Source organism: Vipera ursinii, assembly GCF_947247035.1.
Source record: "Vipera ursinii genome assembly, chromosome: 3".
NCBI lineage: Eukaryota > Metazoa > Chordata > Lepidosauria > Squamata > Viperidae > Vipera > Vipera ursinii.
The window spans coordinates 36650385-36667122 of NC_139516.1; the positions used below are offsets into that span (position 1 = coordinate 36650385).

Consider the following 16738-nt stretch of genomic DNA (forward strand, 5'->3'; position numbering starts at 1 on the left):
CCAGCTCTCTTTATTGAGAGTAGAGGAATGGGGTTCTGTATTTTCCCAGCAATCAAGGTTTGTCTGTATTAGAAAGCTTAAAAAATAGCAACATGAATGCATTTTTGTTTGCACTGCTACAAAACTAAGTTTTATACCTGATTACTTTTTTGCCTTTTTCTTAGCACAATGCACTCTTCATTCAGCCAGTTCCTTGTTCTTTAAACAATATTAGTCCCATGTCAGCACTATAACTTTGGCTGCGCAAATCCTTTGAAAGAACCGTTTCAGAACATGTAGGGGCCTGTGCAAAGCATTTTTTTAACTGGTGCCCCCAGCTATTTCTGCATGCACATGTATGTACACAATTACTTTACTCCACGTCCTTCCCAGCAAACTGGAAAGAACATGCATGCAGAGACAATAAGGTACAACATCCGAAGCAGCTTCACAAATCTGGAAAAAATGCAGCTAATTTAACAATTCAGAAAGATGTACTACTTTTGCACATTTCTCTTCATTCTGAAGTGCTTCTTAAAGCATTTGCACAGTCCTATTTTAAAAGATAACTTGGTCAAGTGATCTTTTGTGCAAGGACATGACATTTGTGTGCGTAGATTTAGTCTTAGGGGATTCAAATGAAGAACTAAAACATCAGCTGGATTAAAATTTGGGGTTTCCAAATGATGAATTCAGACATGCTTCCTTGCATGTCTGAGGGGAACCTGCTGGAAAAAAAATGATCACAACCACAAGAAATCTGTTCCTACTCAAATCCCATTAATTGAAGGGATGACAGCACTGTATCCTAGCTGTCAGGTTGCAGTAAGTACACTCCAGGATAAATTGATGCATGATCTTCAAACATGAGTGTTTTATCTCACGTACCGTAGTTTAGGCAACTTATTTGTTTAACAATTCTTGTCTCTTGCAGCTTTTAAGAATCATCTCAGAAAATATTTTTGGTTCTCATTCTTGCCTGTGCTGGCAGAATTGTTTCATGGAGCTGGAGCCAGCATTTTTGTTTTTTGACTCATCCATCTTTTGGATTTCATTCCACACTGGCAGCATATGTTTTAGCAGAATGCTCTTCTAGATTGGGACTACCCCCATGCCCCACTTTGAGAATTTTTCACTGTGTCATACTAGAATTGAATATTTATTTACTGCACAGGTAATTTGAAGTTGTGTGCAGCTATACAAACTAATAATAAAACCATGTAAAATTGCACACAAAAAAATCCTATACCAATAAGGGCAACACACTAAATACCAGTATTTAATACAAAGCCTGACTAGATATGGGGGTCTTCAATTAATATTGAAGCTAAAAAAGCTAAGAAGAATTGGCATCAGCCATCTCTAAATAGGAAAGCTATTGCTTAGCTAGAAGACTTGTTTCTAGAATGGCCTCTATTTGATGGCCTTGGAGCAAATATTTGGCAAAAAATGCCCTGATTTAAATAAAAAATAGAAATATTTATTTCCTGCTCATCTCTGATTCTGATGAAACATTCGTTTTATTAACAGGAAGAGGTTTTAGGGATATGTGGTAAACACAGGTTTGAGAACCCCTTGATTTGAATAAATTGTTCTGGTTACTCTATTTTGCTATTTTATTATAGTACATACATTTGTATACTACCAACAAAAGGAATTATTTGTGTTTACCTGCAGTACATATATTTTGAGTAATGATTCTGTTATAAAAAGCTGTGGTTAGGAAAAGAATCAGAAGACAGACAAGTTTTTTTCTCTAACCTCTGGGTTGTCCCAAGTTACACTTGATGTATTCTTAAATGAAGTCATCTAACCATACATTGGGTAGAAGGTACATAGATTCAAGGTGCTGGTGATGACCTATAAAGCCCTAAATGGCATGGGTCTGGGTTATTTACGGGAGCACCTTTTTCCGGCGTTAACTTCCCATCGCCCTGTGCGCTCCCACAGAGAGGGCCTCCTCAGGGTGCCATCGGTCAGGGAATGTCAACTGGTGGCCCCCAGGGGGAGAGCATTCTCTGTGGGTGTGCCTGCCCTCTGGAATCAGCTTCCGGTTGAGCTCCGGATGGCTCCCGACCTTCGCTCCCGACCTGAAGACTTGGCTATTTGAACTTGCTGGCCTGGACTGAGGGACTGGGATTTTAGATTTTAAATTTTAAAAACTTTAAATTTTAGTATGTGTTTATTGTTTAGGGCTATTTGATTTAATCTCATTTTAATTTTTATACATTATGTGTTGTTTATAGTGTTTTAATTGCCCTGTACACCGCCCCGAGTCCTTTCGGAGAGGGGCGGTATATAAATCCAAATAAATAAATAAATAAATAAATAAATAAATAAATAAATAAATAAATAAATAAATAAATATAATTATCAAACGTTTTTTGACTGCATTGGTTGAAAGAAATCTACTACTATTGTACAAAATCTTGTCAATCTACATCCATGTATTATTCAGTTCCTCCTTAATGTCATTTCTGGTTCAATTAAAATATAGGAGCAAAATCCTTTAGGGAAAGAGATACAAGTCTTAATATAAATTCTTCCTGAAGATATTTCTAAAAAGTAATTTAATCTTAATGCTATTGGTGACCTTTTTCAACTTCTTGCTGACTAATACAGAAAGTTGCATTTCTAAGGCAAGTAGTCAGGTGAGATAGATGAGTTGTCTTCATTTTATACTCTATATTTAATTGTTAAAGAAATATCAGGCAACCCCCAGAGGTGCGATGTCACCTCTAGATTCCCTTTCTTCCTACCTTGACTCTTCCACTGGTGCAGGAGGCTGATGATTTGAGGCTGCTAAAGGATTCAGGTGATTAGATTTTAATGCAATCTGTTGAACAGGGACGATGAATACCTTTGGAGGGCCCTTCAAATTCAGAATTGCTTTACATAAAATTGTTTTTCAACCTTAACAACTTTAAGATATGTGGACTACGACTCCCAGAATTCCTCAGCCAGCCATGCTGACTGGTTGATATAAATATATTGAATTTGGTACATACGTTTTCCCTGCGGAACTGAACTTCTGAAGAGGGTATCAAAACATTTAACTTTGTTTTCATTGTTGTATCTCAAATGGTAGGAAAACCTTTCTGATCTCAAATATTTAAGAAGACTCAAGGCTGTATTTGGATAGGGAACATGAAAAGTGACTCAGTGCTCACAGGCAATCAAATTATTAACTCAGCAGGCTTCTTCAGATACAATCAAATCCCATGAGACAATTTGTACTGTGATGGTCGATACCTTTGTATTGCAATAGCCCTAGTTTATGCAGGCAAAAATACTTTCCGGGGGGGGGGGGCTTGACCTCAGCAATGAGGGGAACAGTGATATTCAATCATCTGGCAATCCTGTAGTTTTGGAGCTCCTGGCTTCAGGAAATTAAATTAATCCCCGTTGAGAATTTGGAATGGAAAACATTTAAAATGTGTTTTGGTTTGCAGTATTGGAAAGAGGTTAGAAAAAATGCCTGTCACGTGGTATGAACACTTTCCAACTGCCCTCTCTTCAGCAAAGAGATCAGGAAAAGTGCTCTCTTTTTTAAACCTGGCAATGCTGCAAAGGGAACTTTAAAGAAAAATAGAAATCCATCTCTGGAACAGTCTCCTGGGTTTGTTTTATTTTTTTTAAAAAAGTTTTTTTTCTTATTACTGATGCCCAATAGCCAACCAAATTTCAAAGATAGGAAGTGTGCCTGATGCACCACCATATGTGCATCTCCTAAATGTATTTAGACAGTGTTTCTCAACCTTGGCAGCTTGAACATATGTGGACTTCAACTCCCAGAATTCCCCAGCCAGTTTTCCTTGGAATTCTGGGAGTTGAAGTGCACACACCTTCATGTTGCCAAGGTTGAGAAACACTGTACATAGATATCTCAAGACTGGAAGCCAATGATCTTTTTTAAAAAAATCAGAAGGAGGTAAGGGAGAGAGGCTGGGCTCACACACCATGCAAAGAAATAAAGTTTGTTATAACATGTTATGTGAATCCATCCAATATGATTTATTGGTTAATGTGTGGGGAGAAACCAGCCAGATAATTTTTTTTATTTGGTAAACCATAGTTAAACAAAGCTTAATTAAGCATGTTGTGGGAGCACAGCAAGAACAGGTGAGAAAGTTTATAATGAATGTGGTTGAGACAATTTTAATTACCAGATAATGTGACTTGGAATCTGTTTGCATAATAATATATTAGGGACAAATGTGACTGGCTCACTTGTGGCTCGGTGTCGAGCAATTTCAGCAATTGCAGTTAGTTTATTGTTTAGTGCAGGGCTTTTCAACCTTTTCACCCATTGTACCTCTTTTAGGATATGGCAACATCCGAGTACCACCAATCACCTTGCAAAGTGTCAAAAACTTGATGATGCGTGTCCAGCCCCTGGTTGCAGCCACTACCTGCAAAGCCCTAACCTGAGGGGGCGGTTGTGATGTTGGTGCTCAGGGCCGCGATGTGAGCGGTCTCAAACCCCTTCCTGCCAAGGGAGTGGATGGCTTGCGCTTGCTTGTGACGTAAGGAGGGGGGAAGGGTGACATGGATCTCGCTGGTCTGCATGCACGAGAAGAAGTCAATCCGGTTGCTGCACGGGTGGGGGGGCATGGGGGGAGGCTCCTGAGCCCCGCAGCTCTTCCGAGGGGAGGAGGAAGAGAGTGGAGAGGTCTGTGCTGGGATTGGGAGTGCTTGTCCTGCCAAAGAGCGCCGCAGCTCCGCTTGCCTGGCAGGGCGGGGGCAATCTGCCCGGCCTCCCCTCTGGTCCCGGGCAGCGCCTCTGCCTCCGCCTCGCGTTCGATCACCCTCTGCTTGCCTGCAGGGTGGGGGCAATCTGTCCAGTCTCCCTTCCGGTCTTGGGCAGCGCCTCTGCCTCTCGTGCGTGTTCGATCAGCCTCCGCATCCCCCCTCCGCACACCCCATCTGACCGACCCACGCACCTTCTTTCCAGCAGTCCTCCGTGTCTTCTGCTGCTGCCACGTGCAGTCCGAAGAAAAAAAGAGGTTTGTGGGTAGTCCCACAAACCAAAGAAGTTCAACCAATCAATTCAAACTTGGTGAGATTTTTTTCTTCGTGAGAAGTTTGAATTGAATAGTTTAACTTTTTTAGTCCCACTTTTTTTGGGGGGGGCTGCACATGACAGAGGAGGACTGGGAGCCACAGGAGATGGCTGAAAGAGCTGCATGCGGCTCCGGAGCTGCGGCTTGCCCACCCGTGATCTAGCAGTTCTTGCAAAAACACTACTTACCGGTAACCAAAGGAAGGTTCAATATCTGTCCTCATTTATTTCATTTTGCTCTCTTCAGACACTATCGATTAACAACATATATAATGAGAAAGATTCCCTGCATTCTCTAGGGATGAGATGATTGTAGATAGCGTTTTTGTTTTCAGATGTGATGAACCAAATAGCAGCTTAGTTTGCTAAAATAAAAAGTAAAAAGTCAGAGGTATGATCCTTTAGCAGGGATTGACAATTTGTTTGCAGCCAGGATCAGTACTATTTAGTTTGTAAATACTTTTGCTCTCTATATTAGATACAGAAGCAGGGGTTAAAATCTTAGGGGTAACTCACTGTGGGGGTAACTCACCCACTATGTTCTATGAGTTCTAAGGAGCATTGGAAAGTGTAGGCCAGGGGTGTAAAACTGCTGGCCTGCAGGCCAGATGCATCACGCCGCCCATCCCATTGCCGGCAATGGGGAAAAAGTCACGATATGTCGCGACACATCATGTGGCGTCACGAGTTTGACACCGGTGACCTATCATACTATCACTGGGAATCAAATCAAACTATTTTGTCTGTTTTTGGAAGTTTTCATGTTGCCCATGAAAAGCTTTAAAGAAAAATGATTTTGACAGATTAAGGGAGGAAATGAGTGCCAGTTTGGCCCCTTAAACCTTTTTTCCACTTAGAAAATTTGATTAAAACTACTTTTGCCATGCTTGTTTTGAGACAGTCATACTTAGGTTTGTGACGTTTGTGGATTGCTCATCCTACTTTATAAGGTCACAGAATGTTAAAGGTTTCCTAAAACTTTCATAAGACTGTTTCTGTTTGTAATGGTTAAGTCAGTTCTGTTGAGGGTGGCTTCAGTTAGACCAGACATATCAAACTTGCGATGTCATGTGACGTCGAGCAACGTATCGGGACTGTTTTGCCATTGCTGGCAGTGGGGTGGGCGTGGCTTCCGTGTGATGTGTCTGGCCCACGGGCCGGCATTTTGACACCCCTGAGTTAGACCTTCTGCCTCTCTAATTGGAGAACTTAAATCAGGGGTCTTCAGACTTGGCCCTTTTATGACTTGTGGACTTCACCTCAAGGAATTCTGGGAGTTGAAGTGCACAAGTCATAAAAGGGCCAAGTTTGAAGACCCCTGATTTAAATGGTGTCAGGGAAGCAGACCTTCTGGCAGTCTGCATGTAACTTTTTAATTCAGATTCCAGTTACAGCTTCTAGGTCAGACATGTCAAACTCGCAACATCACGTGATGTCGTGCAACGTATCAGAGCTTTTTTGCCATTGCCAGCAATGGGGTGGGCAAGGCTTCCCGATGACACGTCCGGCCCGTGGGCCGGCAGTTTGACAGCCCTGATCTAGGTTAAAGGCATATAGGAGGATGGCTTTTGATTCTGTTTCTGATAAAAAGTTGGGGATGGGGCAATTAAATATGGTTGTATGATAACTGTCATTCCCTTGCACTTTTCTGCCAGTGTTTTGGGTAGACACAGCTTGCTAGTCATAGCCACTACTCTCCATTAAAGACTAGCAGATTTCCTGTTAACTAGATGCCTTACCAGAACAAGAGAGTAGACCTTATCAGGACAAAAGTCTCCTATTTTGATGACAGACACAGTTACCTGGTTTGCAAGCCTGTGCAAGTTCAAATAGTATTATTCTATTATTTCCATTGGGTGTGGAGACTCATGAACAAGAATAGCCAGTATTTCTCCTGAGATAGATTAGGATATGATCATATTTGAAAACTTTTATTAGATTTCAAGAGGAACATACTAAAGACATGTAGAATTTTGCATTGAAAAATAAAGAAATAGCTTTTTGGGAGGCAGTGAATATCTGGGGTGGAGTCACTGCTACCCTGTAGTAGTGAAAATAGTAGATTTGGTCTTCCTTTAAAAACAAGACATGCCATTAGACTGATTTGGGCTAATATTGCCTATACCCAATTTTCAAAGAATGTCATTTGGTCAGGAGTAAATGTAGAAGGGCTCATTGAAAAGTGATGAGAACCAAAAGCTGAACTTCTGCATTTTACCAAGATGATGATGATGATGATGTTAGAAGGGACCTTGGAGGTCATCTAGTCCAACCCCCTACCGTTTCAGACAAATAGCTGTCCAGTCTCTTCTTAAAAACTTCCAGTGTTGGAGCATTCACAGCTTCTGGAGGCAGGTTGTTCCACTGATTAATTGTTCTAATCGTCAGGAAATTTCTCCTTAGTTCTAGGTTGCTTCTCTCTTTGGTTAGTTTTCATCCATTGCTTCTTGTCCTGCCTTCAGGTGTTTAGGAGAATAGCTTGACTCTCTCTTCTTTGTGGCAGCCCCTGAGATATTGGAACACTGCTATGATGTCACTTCTCATCTTCTCTTCATTAAACTAGACATACCGTACCCAATTCCAGCAGCCGTTCCTTATATGTTTTAGCCTCCGGTCCCCTAATCATGTTTGTTGCTCTTGTCTGTACTCTTTCTAGAGTCTCAACATCTTTTTTACATCATGGTGACCAAAACTGGATGTAGTATTCCAAGTGTGGCCTTACCAAGGCATTGTAATGTGGTTGTCATGGTTCCGACAGGTGAAACTCTTCAAAGAACTTCAAAGCATTGTTTACCTTAAAGAATATTCAAGTTTCATGGCATGGACAGTACATGGTCATAGCCAAAATCTGAATTCCCCTCCCCTAAACACATAGTATCAAAGCACAATTCCCTCCTCTAATTATCAGTCATAAATCACGTTCTCCAATTAGTTTGAAAAGCAAACCTTCCCTCCAGTTCTCTAACCCCCCATTTCTTATCATCTCTTATTTCAAACAACCGGGAGGAAAAATACTCTACTGCGATGTTGTTATGTCTACCTACTCCCCATACACATTCTTCCACCCCCCACCCCCCCATCATCTAATTCTAACTCTAAAAGTAACACACAGGTTAAAGAGAGAATGGCTGCATCTTCATATATTGTTAAGAACATCTGATGTTAGCAGCGTTGACAGTGGTATTAACACTTCACGTGATCTTGATTCTATCCCTCTGTTAATGCAGCCTAGCACTGTGTTGGCTTTTTGGCAGCTGCAGCACACTGCTGGCTCATATTTAAGTGATTGTCCACTAGGACTCCGAGATCCCTCTCACAGTTACTACTGTTGAGCAAGGTACCACCTATACCAGTGATGGCAAACCTTTTAGAGACCAAGTGCCCAAACTGCAACCCAAACCCCACTTATTTATCATCGGGTCCCGAGTGGGTATGGCCACTGGGTGGGCATGGCTGCAGTGGTCATGGCAGACTGGGTGGGGGTGGCCGGGGTGGCCATGGCCACCTCAATGTTGCTGGTGGGGAGGGATGCTTGGGGGGGCAGGTATGGTTGGGGGAGATCCAGGGGTTCTCTGGCGGGTGGGATAGTGGGCAGGAGGCTTGTCCTGTGGGGTGAGGCGAGGCAGGGGGCAGGGCAGGGGTGCCATTTCCATTCAGCATTTCTTGCAGATGTCTCATGACCCAAACTAGGTAACATCAGCAGTGCCAGAAGAGAATGGGGTTTGTGGAGTGGAGGAAAAGAAAAGAAGAGGAGGAGGAGGGCGGTTGTGGGTTCCTTGGTCCTCTCTGAGCTTTGTGGCTTTCTTGTAGACGTCTCATGACCCAAACTAGGTAACATCATTAGTTCACTTATTATTCCACTTTGGGTCCTGAAACTTCTGCAAGAAAACCACCATCCTCAGAGACACCCCTCCCCCAAGGAACCTTCATTTTAACTCTGAGCCAGAAATATTCTCCTTGATTGGCATTCCGTCTTAGGGCCTGGCAGGACCTCATTCCTCTTTCCCATTGGGCACATCCCAATGCCCCTATCCTTTTATTTTCTGAAAACTCCAGGAGTGAAGGGTTTTCTAAATTTTGGTACAATGCTCCTGCATTTCTCTCTTCAGCTATAGCAGTTTGGGATCTCAACAGGTAGAAGGAGGGCTGGCAGTGACTTTTGTCAGCTGCTAGTGAGCTCATGTAGCAAACCAGAAAATGCGTAAATTCTAGAAGAGTGCTAAATCTGAACAGTGCTTCAGTTTTAGCTGCAAAGTGGTGCTTGGGAATGTGTCAGAGTGCAAGGGTACTATGTGACTGCAGTTATTGTGCCAATATCTCACACAGGTTTTGTGCTCCCACTGCATAAAAGATTATCAAACAGACTTTGATGTAGCAGAAAACAATATCAGGATAACATCTGCTGCCTTTACTGCAAATTCCTATTCCACTTCTCTGCCATCAAATGGTGATGTCTTCATTTGACAGTGCAGGACATTTTAAGGAAAGGCATTTCCCTGATTTTGTTTCGTTTCCTTCCTGCAAAACATTACTGACTGGTGGAAGAGCATCCATCGATTATTTTCCTTCGTGTAACATAGGGCTGGAGTAGGGCAAGAGGCAAGTTTTGACAGATAAGTAGGCTGATGCATTTAGCCATCTGTCAGTCTCACTCCTCGCTTTGCACAAATGTTTTGTGTGGGTGAATTCAAAGAGAGCCAGACTAACAGCTGATCAACATAGGTGGGAGAAATTGCACAGTAAAGCATTAAAGCCTTTCGTAAGATCGTACTCATCTTATTTTTAATTCAGAGCCATACCTCGAGGCCATAAATTAGCTTGGGAGATGTTTGATACCAGGAAAAGCCCAGATTTGCAAGAGCTAGACATCACAGCGAAAAAGGACTTTGTTTGGGATGACATTGAGATTAATGCAGGTCTCTCTCAGCTTCAGGTCTAATAGGTATGAACTTCCAATCATATGGTGCTGTTGAAGCATTTTGATTTTAACTGGGTAAACTTTCTGCCACTACTATTTGAATATCCAAGATACTATTGGTAGCAGTGGCTGAGGTTCTACCTTTGTTCTCAAGTTTGATATTCAACTCCACAGGCAGGGAACTTTTAGTTTATGGGCCAAATGAGCCATTCGTTTGTGTCTGAGCTCATTTCTCTAGCTCTCATTTTCTTATCTATATTCTTGACTTCATCCAGGTGCTAAATTTCTGGAGTGAGAGTGTAGGTTCATATAAAGCCAATTCTCACACCGACATGATGGCATTGGGCTTCTTTTTCTTTTAGAATTGTTTTAATAGTATCACAAATATAGAACATAGAACATATTACGAATATAATTCACCCAAGGTCAGTCAGCTGGCTTTGTGCCTAAGGTTGGACTAGAACTCGTGATCTCCTGGTTTCTGGTCTGATGCTCTAATCACTACACCAAACTAGCTCTCACTGAGAGTAATGAAAAGATCACAATTTTTTTATAAAGAGAATAAGCTGCAAATCTGTCTGTTGCTCTGTAGTATAAGGAGAGAAGATCAGAATACTTTTTAGTTTGTTTTTAATAAGTGAGTCTTATGGAAAATAATTGATTTATTGTGACATTATCTAATTGGGCCTTCTAATCCTTCTGATAAATGTTCTTTGTCTCTTTTTCTACAGTATAGCATCAGGATACTTTCTTTCTGCAAAAGCTGGATCATTCCACAAACTGGATATAATTAGTTTCGGAAATTCTCCAATCTCTAATATATATCCAAAGGCAGCATGCTGTGATGGGACTCTTGTGAGTTTAGCTTGCCTGCCATGCACCCCACAGGGAGTGTAGATACCAGTTTTTCCCGTACGGCTGTGCAAACACTGTCCCGTAGCCACTGCCGGAATATAAAGCAAAAGATTTCTCAGTGGGAGGGTCGGACAAAAGGGATCTGCCAAGAAGAAAGGCAGGAACTGAAGGATTTTGGGGTCAGATATGGCCTCAACAGCAAGGAAAAGCCATCAGCACCTGTACCTCACAGGAGTATAGAAGGATTAGCAAATGTTCAGCGTTTAGGTTTAGATTTCTGGGAAAACTCTAACCTCGGCTCTGTGACTGAGGAGGAAGAGGAGGAGGAGGACCGCCGCTTCCAAGAGGTTTCCAGAAACCGTTTAGTGGAGCAGCTTTCTAGTGACACTTTATCTGAAACAGCAGATGCTACAGAATGGCCACGGGAGAGACTGCCTCCTGGGAATTTCTACACCTCACGGGACCTATGGAAACAGATAAAAACCCTTCCTTTTGATCAAGAAGCTTCTATCGCACTGGACTTAAAAAGGAAACGGGAAAGCTGTGGCTCAACAGAGAAGGAGCTGAATGTAGCTCCAGCAAAGAGCCAGGAGACAATATATTGTGATGTGGAAAGTCAGGAAAGGCAGCCAGTCATCAACCCAGTGCCCAAACCACAGAGGACTTTCCGTTACCATTCTGAGAAAGACCAGGGAAAATTCGCTAACGAATACCACAGCAATAAGAAGCCATTGGAACAGCTGTGTAATGGGAGCTATCCTGCAACTGCTTTCTATGAGTCTGACCGCAGAACAGGCAGCAGAGGAATCCGAAGCAGGTCTAAGAGGTGGGTGGCAGCTTGACCTCTTCTGTAGGATCTGGGGATGAATCTAATTTGCTTTGTTTGTTACAAGCAGTTATTAAGGCTGCAACATTCTGGAATAGTAAGTCATTTGTGGAGAAAATCTGCATATGTAGTGCGCTATATGGGATTGCCCTTGAAGCAATCAGAAGCTTCAGGTGGCCCAGAGTACAGCAGTGTGGACAGCCTTGGTATGCCCAGGTATGCCCAGCACTTCTGCTTCATCAGCTGCACTGGTTACCAAATTGCTTCCAGGTGTGATTGAAGGTGTTGGTCACTACCTGTTAGAGCTACATGGCAACCGGCCTGGTTATTTGAGGAACCACTCATTGTATCCCATCGTATCTGTCCAACTGGTTTCATCTGGCAGGGTTGGGATGCTATGGGTTCCATTGATTAAACAATGTCATCTTTCAGGACCCCAGAAGTTTGCTTTCTTTATTGCAGTGCCTGCTTTCTGGAATGAGCCCCCCCAATTGGTATTTTGAAGGGCCCTGAAGAAGTGGCTCTTTGTCCAGGACTTTGGCAAGACGATGGACGCCATTTTTCTTCTTTTTCCTTGTTCCCATTTGGGTTTGTTTTTTCTGCCATATTTGATTATTTGTTTTGTGTTCCTTGTATTTTCACTTGTTTTTAAATGATTTTAACAATTTGCAAACGGCCCACTGATTATTATTATTATTATTATTCTATAGCTAAGAATCAACACTGACTTGATAGCGCACAGAATCAGTCAACGAATAAATCATCCACTTTGGGTCATTTTTCCTCATATGAGGATATTTGCAAAAAAAATTATTGAGAAAATGCAAACATTTTTTCATTTAATTAAATAATTTTGTTGTTTAGAGTGGAGTACATGAATGAAAAAAAACGTTTTTAGCTGTAGTTGCAAAACTACTAGAATGCATCCTTGCAAGTGCTTTAAAGGATGTACCTTTATTTTTTTAACTTTGGCATTTAAATAGAATTTAAATAAAATAGAATTTCAGCCATGAAAACAAAAACATCACATTTTTTACTATGTAAGAGGAAGCTACGTGGTCATAAAATTAGGCTAAAAATGTGTAGGCAATCCCTGATAATGACTGATAAACAAATTTACATATGTCAGATTCAGCATTAATACATGATGTGGATTATCCTGCTGCATAAATTTATTTTAAAATATAATATGTACGGTGGAATTTGATTTGAATAACCAACATCTTACAGAAATTAGATATTTCATATTTTTGATCATATGAAGTGAAGGATATGAACACTGATGTGGTTCACATCATGCACTTAGAGCTATTCCTCATTGTTGAATTAAAGTGCTAAGTTGGCAGAATTAAAGTGATAAGTTGGCAGAAAATTATACTGACATGATATTTTCTGTTCCTATTGCCAGTCCCTATCCCCGTGGTGGCAAACCTATGGCACAAGTGCCACTGATGGCACACAGAGCCCTCTCTGTGGGCACACGCGCCATTGCCACAGCCCTAGGCCTTCAGCTGTGTTTTATAAAACCTTTTCGCTTTTTTTTGCTGCCGTGTGCAAAAAAAAAAAGGTTCAATCAATCAATCACTTTCAACTTCTTGTGGGGAAAAAAAGATCTCACAAAGTTGGAATTGATTGATTGAACTTTTTAGTCCCACCCAGTCTGCCGTTACCACCGCAGCCACACCCACCCAATGGACCACGCCCACCCGGCGCACAACGATACATAAGTGAGTTTTGGGTTACGGTTTGGGCACTCGGTCTTGAAAAGGTTCGCCATCGCTGTCCTATTCTGTCTCTGTTGCCCATGATGCTGCCTTGGTTATGCATATACAGTGTATGATAGGCAGAGATTGACGGATTCTCTGACTTCCCTTTCTTTCCTTTTTTGCATGTCATCAACCAGCAAAAAAAGACAAACCAGCCAGTTACAGTGCTGCAACAAGAATGACTTTTGGCTCATCCCTGTGCTCTTCCTTCTCCTTTACCTTAATCTGTCATAATCTAAGTAAAGTTAAATTAATTAAATTAAATACAAAAAACAGTTAGCTTTCAGTTCACAATCAAATTGGGACTGGAAATCTGGTCATAAATCATTTTGTCATAAGTCCAGGTACACACATGACTGGATCCAGATTTTTGACATTTTCCGCAGTGGTCCTCAGGCAATCACGTGGCCACTAAATGAACATCACATTCTGTCATGGTTCCGACAGATGAAACTCTTCAAAAGAACTTTGAGGCATTGTTTACTTTAAAGAATCTTTTATTCAAGAAACAAAGTATCAGCACTACATAGTTGAAACCAGAAACTAAATCCCACCTCCTGGATACAATTCCCTCCTCCAATAAACAGTCATAAATCACATTCCCCAATTAGCTTGAAGTGTGGGCTTTCTCCCCAGCTCTCCAGCCCACCAAAACATTATTAGCTCTGGACCCAAAGTCCTTGGGTTTCCACAACTAAGTTATTATTATTATGATTAGCTAGACTCTCATCCCTATTCCCCCTCCCAGCAGCAACTAATTCTAAAAGCACTAGAGAAAATGGCTGCATTTCCATCTGTTGTCAAAGCAAGAATATCCATGTTAGCAGCGTTGATACATTTGTTAAATGAACCCACTCTTCTAAAAGGGGAATTTTTTTGCTGGAATCCAACAAAACCTGCCAGAAACTGGCAAAAATTGTTATAAATTGCAATCATGTGGCTGCAGGGTGCTGCAACCGTCATAATGGCAATTCAGTTACAAAGCACCCCAAATGCAGTCATGTTATCATGGGGGCAGTGGTAGGAGGATTCAACCAGTTTGCAACACTTCAGCAGAACCGGTAGCTAATTTTTTGTTGCCCAGGCCCAGAATGGACTTCCGGAAGCAGCATCCACACAGTGAACATATTTCGAGACCATCATAACTCTGAACTATTGTAAAACAACCAGTTGAAAATTAACCCTGTAGACTCATGGAGACATAAGGGAGCTGAGTATAACCAATGGTTTTACATAGAATATATCTCCTATTCATTATTTATTTATAGGCAACAAACTCTGATTTCCAGATTCCCTCATGTGTTGTCTTGTAGAGAATGGTACTGTGGGGTTGGTCCTGTCATTTCAGTTTTGCTGTTTCAGTCCTGCACTAAAATAACATGGAACATAAATCTAACACACTTACAATATTGCTGGTGGTACTATTATTTGATTGTCTACCAAAATATAGGGGACACCAGATTTAAGAGAGCTACTGTAGTATCTAAGATCTCTTCTTTTTTCTTAGAAGAATAAATATAAAGTCAAATAAAGATTAGGTGTGCTTTAAAGTATTGTGAGTATCTGATTTTTGTGGTTTGCAAATTGCATTTCATGGTTTATATTGTGTTACCGAAGCACTTTCAGGTGTGGCTTGATTAAATAAACTGCTTTAATATCAAGTCAAATTATCTGTGATGGCTCCCTTGCCTCTTCCATTCTACATTGCTGGTGGAAGATTGAGAAAGACAGATTTTCTACAATTGTGCACATAATTTTATTTTTTAAAACATTCCAAGAACCATTTTAGGCTAAAAATATTGAAAAGTATATTTTTAAAATTCATCCATTCCTAGGTAGCATGCTTTAAAAAAAAGCTAGGAGATGAATAGCTGCGTTTGGTTTTGCACCTAAGATGTGTGATAACATATCCTATTCTTATTTATAGAAAGTCCTTTGAGTTTGAGGACATCCAAAGTTATCGAAACAGACTAGCAGCCATTGAGTATAAAAAGCTTCATGAAGAACTAAATGGCACCACACGTGTCTGTCTCTATTGCACGCAGTCGGAGGACAACCTCTATGAGGATATTATTGGTAAGATTCCAGATCTATTTAAAAGAAGCAGGAAATAGCCTTCAAAAAGTAAAGTAACTGCTATGGTTCAGTTCTAGAGAATTTAAGCATACATATTCTGATCTCCTGTGCTGATATATTCATGGAAATCTGATGAATACACACAATTCCTGCACTGGAGAGCTAGGAATTAAAGACAGTCATTTGGGGATTTGCTTTGAGTCCTCTGTCACTAGTTGGGTAATGATAATGATGATGATAATAATAATAACTAACAACAACAACAATAATAATAGAAGACTTGGAAAGAACCTTGGAGGTCATCTAGTCCAACCCCCTGCTCAGGCAGGAAACCCCACCATTTCAGACAAATGGCTGTCCAGTCTCTTGATGCCAGTTTGTGCCTATGGAAAAGTAGTAATTGCAAATGTATATGGTTGGCTTGTCTGCCATGCTCTGCTTCAAAATAATTGTTTTTTCTAGATCCTGCTAAAGAGAATCCCTATGAGGACATTAAAGTGAAGCCTTTGTGGAGAATCCCATCTAATTGGAAGCTGCCTCCTCCCCGAAATACCTTCAAGCCACCCAAGGTGATTGAACTTTTGTGCCTGTGCTACACTGGGATTAGGCATTATCAAATAACAAAACCGAGTTATTTGTCTATATTGCTCCGTGCCCTGTTGTTATGCCATGTCTTTATTCCTATACGAATCATCATATTGCAACTGTTCATTGAAGAACACAGGTGTATGTAAACTCGCTTTTAAGAGAATGGGTGCCGATGAAACTGCCCATGCCCATGAAGCTGATTAAACTTTGTTTGGTTTCTGTTTAATCTGAAGAGAATACTTTGCCCTCCCCTGCACAGAACCAAAACAAAAAAAGGAATAAAAGGAGAAAATTGCACAGTATTTGTACAATTATGCTTCGTGGATAGATTTTCATTTTCAGGACTAGATTCACATGGATGTCCCCAAATGCTAGTGTAGTTTCCCATTTGTTTAACCAACCAACCATATCTTTTTTCTCTTCTACCTATGCTTATGTGGCTGTTGTTGCTGAATTAAATTTTCCAATATTTCTTATTATTAGCCATACTGGCTGGGTGCTAAGATTTAGTTTAGTAACCTTTAGAGCAGGGGTGTCAAACTCAATGAGGGCCGCATCAGCATTGCGGTTGCCCTCAGGGGGCCGGGTGGGTGTGGCCTAGGTGGGCATGGCCTACTGGGTGGGCGTGGCTAAAGTGTGTATGGCTTTCTGGGTGGGCGTGACCAGCT

The 16738-nt window shown here is 41.2% G+C and overlaps 1 protein-coding gene across 1 annotated transcript in view; it reads left to right on the top strand.

The window, feature by feature from the left end:
* Nucleotides 1–16738, top strand: part of DENND2C (DENN domain containing 2C) — a 69960-nt gene that overhangs the window by 11661 nt on the left and 41561 nt on the right. Inside the window, exons 2-4 of the mRNA XM_083361063.1 lie at nucleotides 10691–11640; nucleotides 15334–15482; nucleotides 15945–16051. Coding sequence (XP_083217189.1) covers nucleotides 10835–11640; nucleotides 15334–15482; nucleotides 15945–16051 — 1062 coding nt within the window. The 5' untranslated portion in view covers nucleotides 10691–10834. The remainder of the gene's footprint in view (nucleotides 1–10690; nucleotides 11641–15333; nucleotides 15483–15944; nucleotides 16052–16738) is intronic.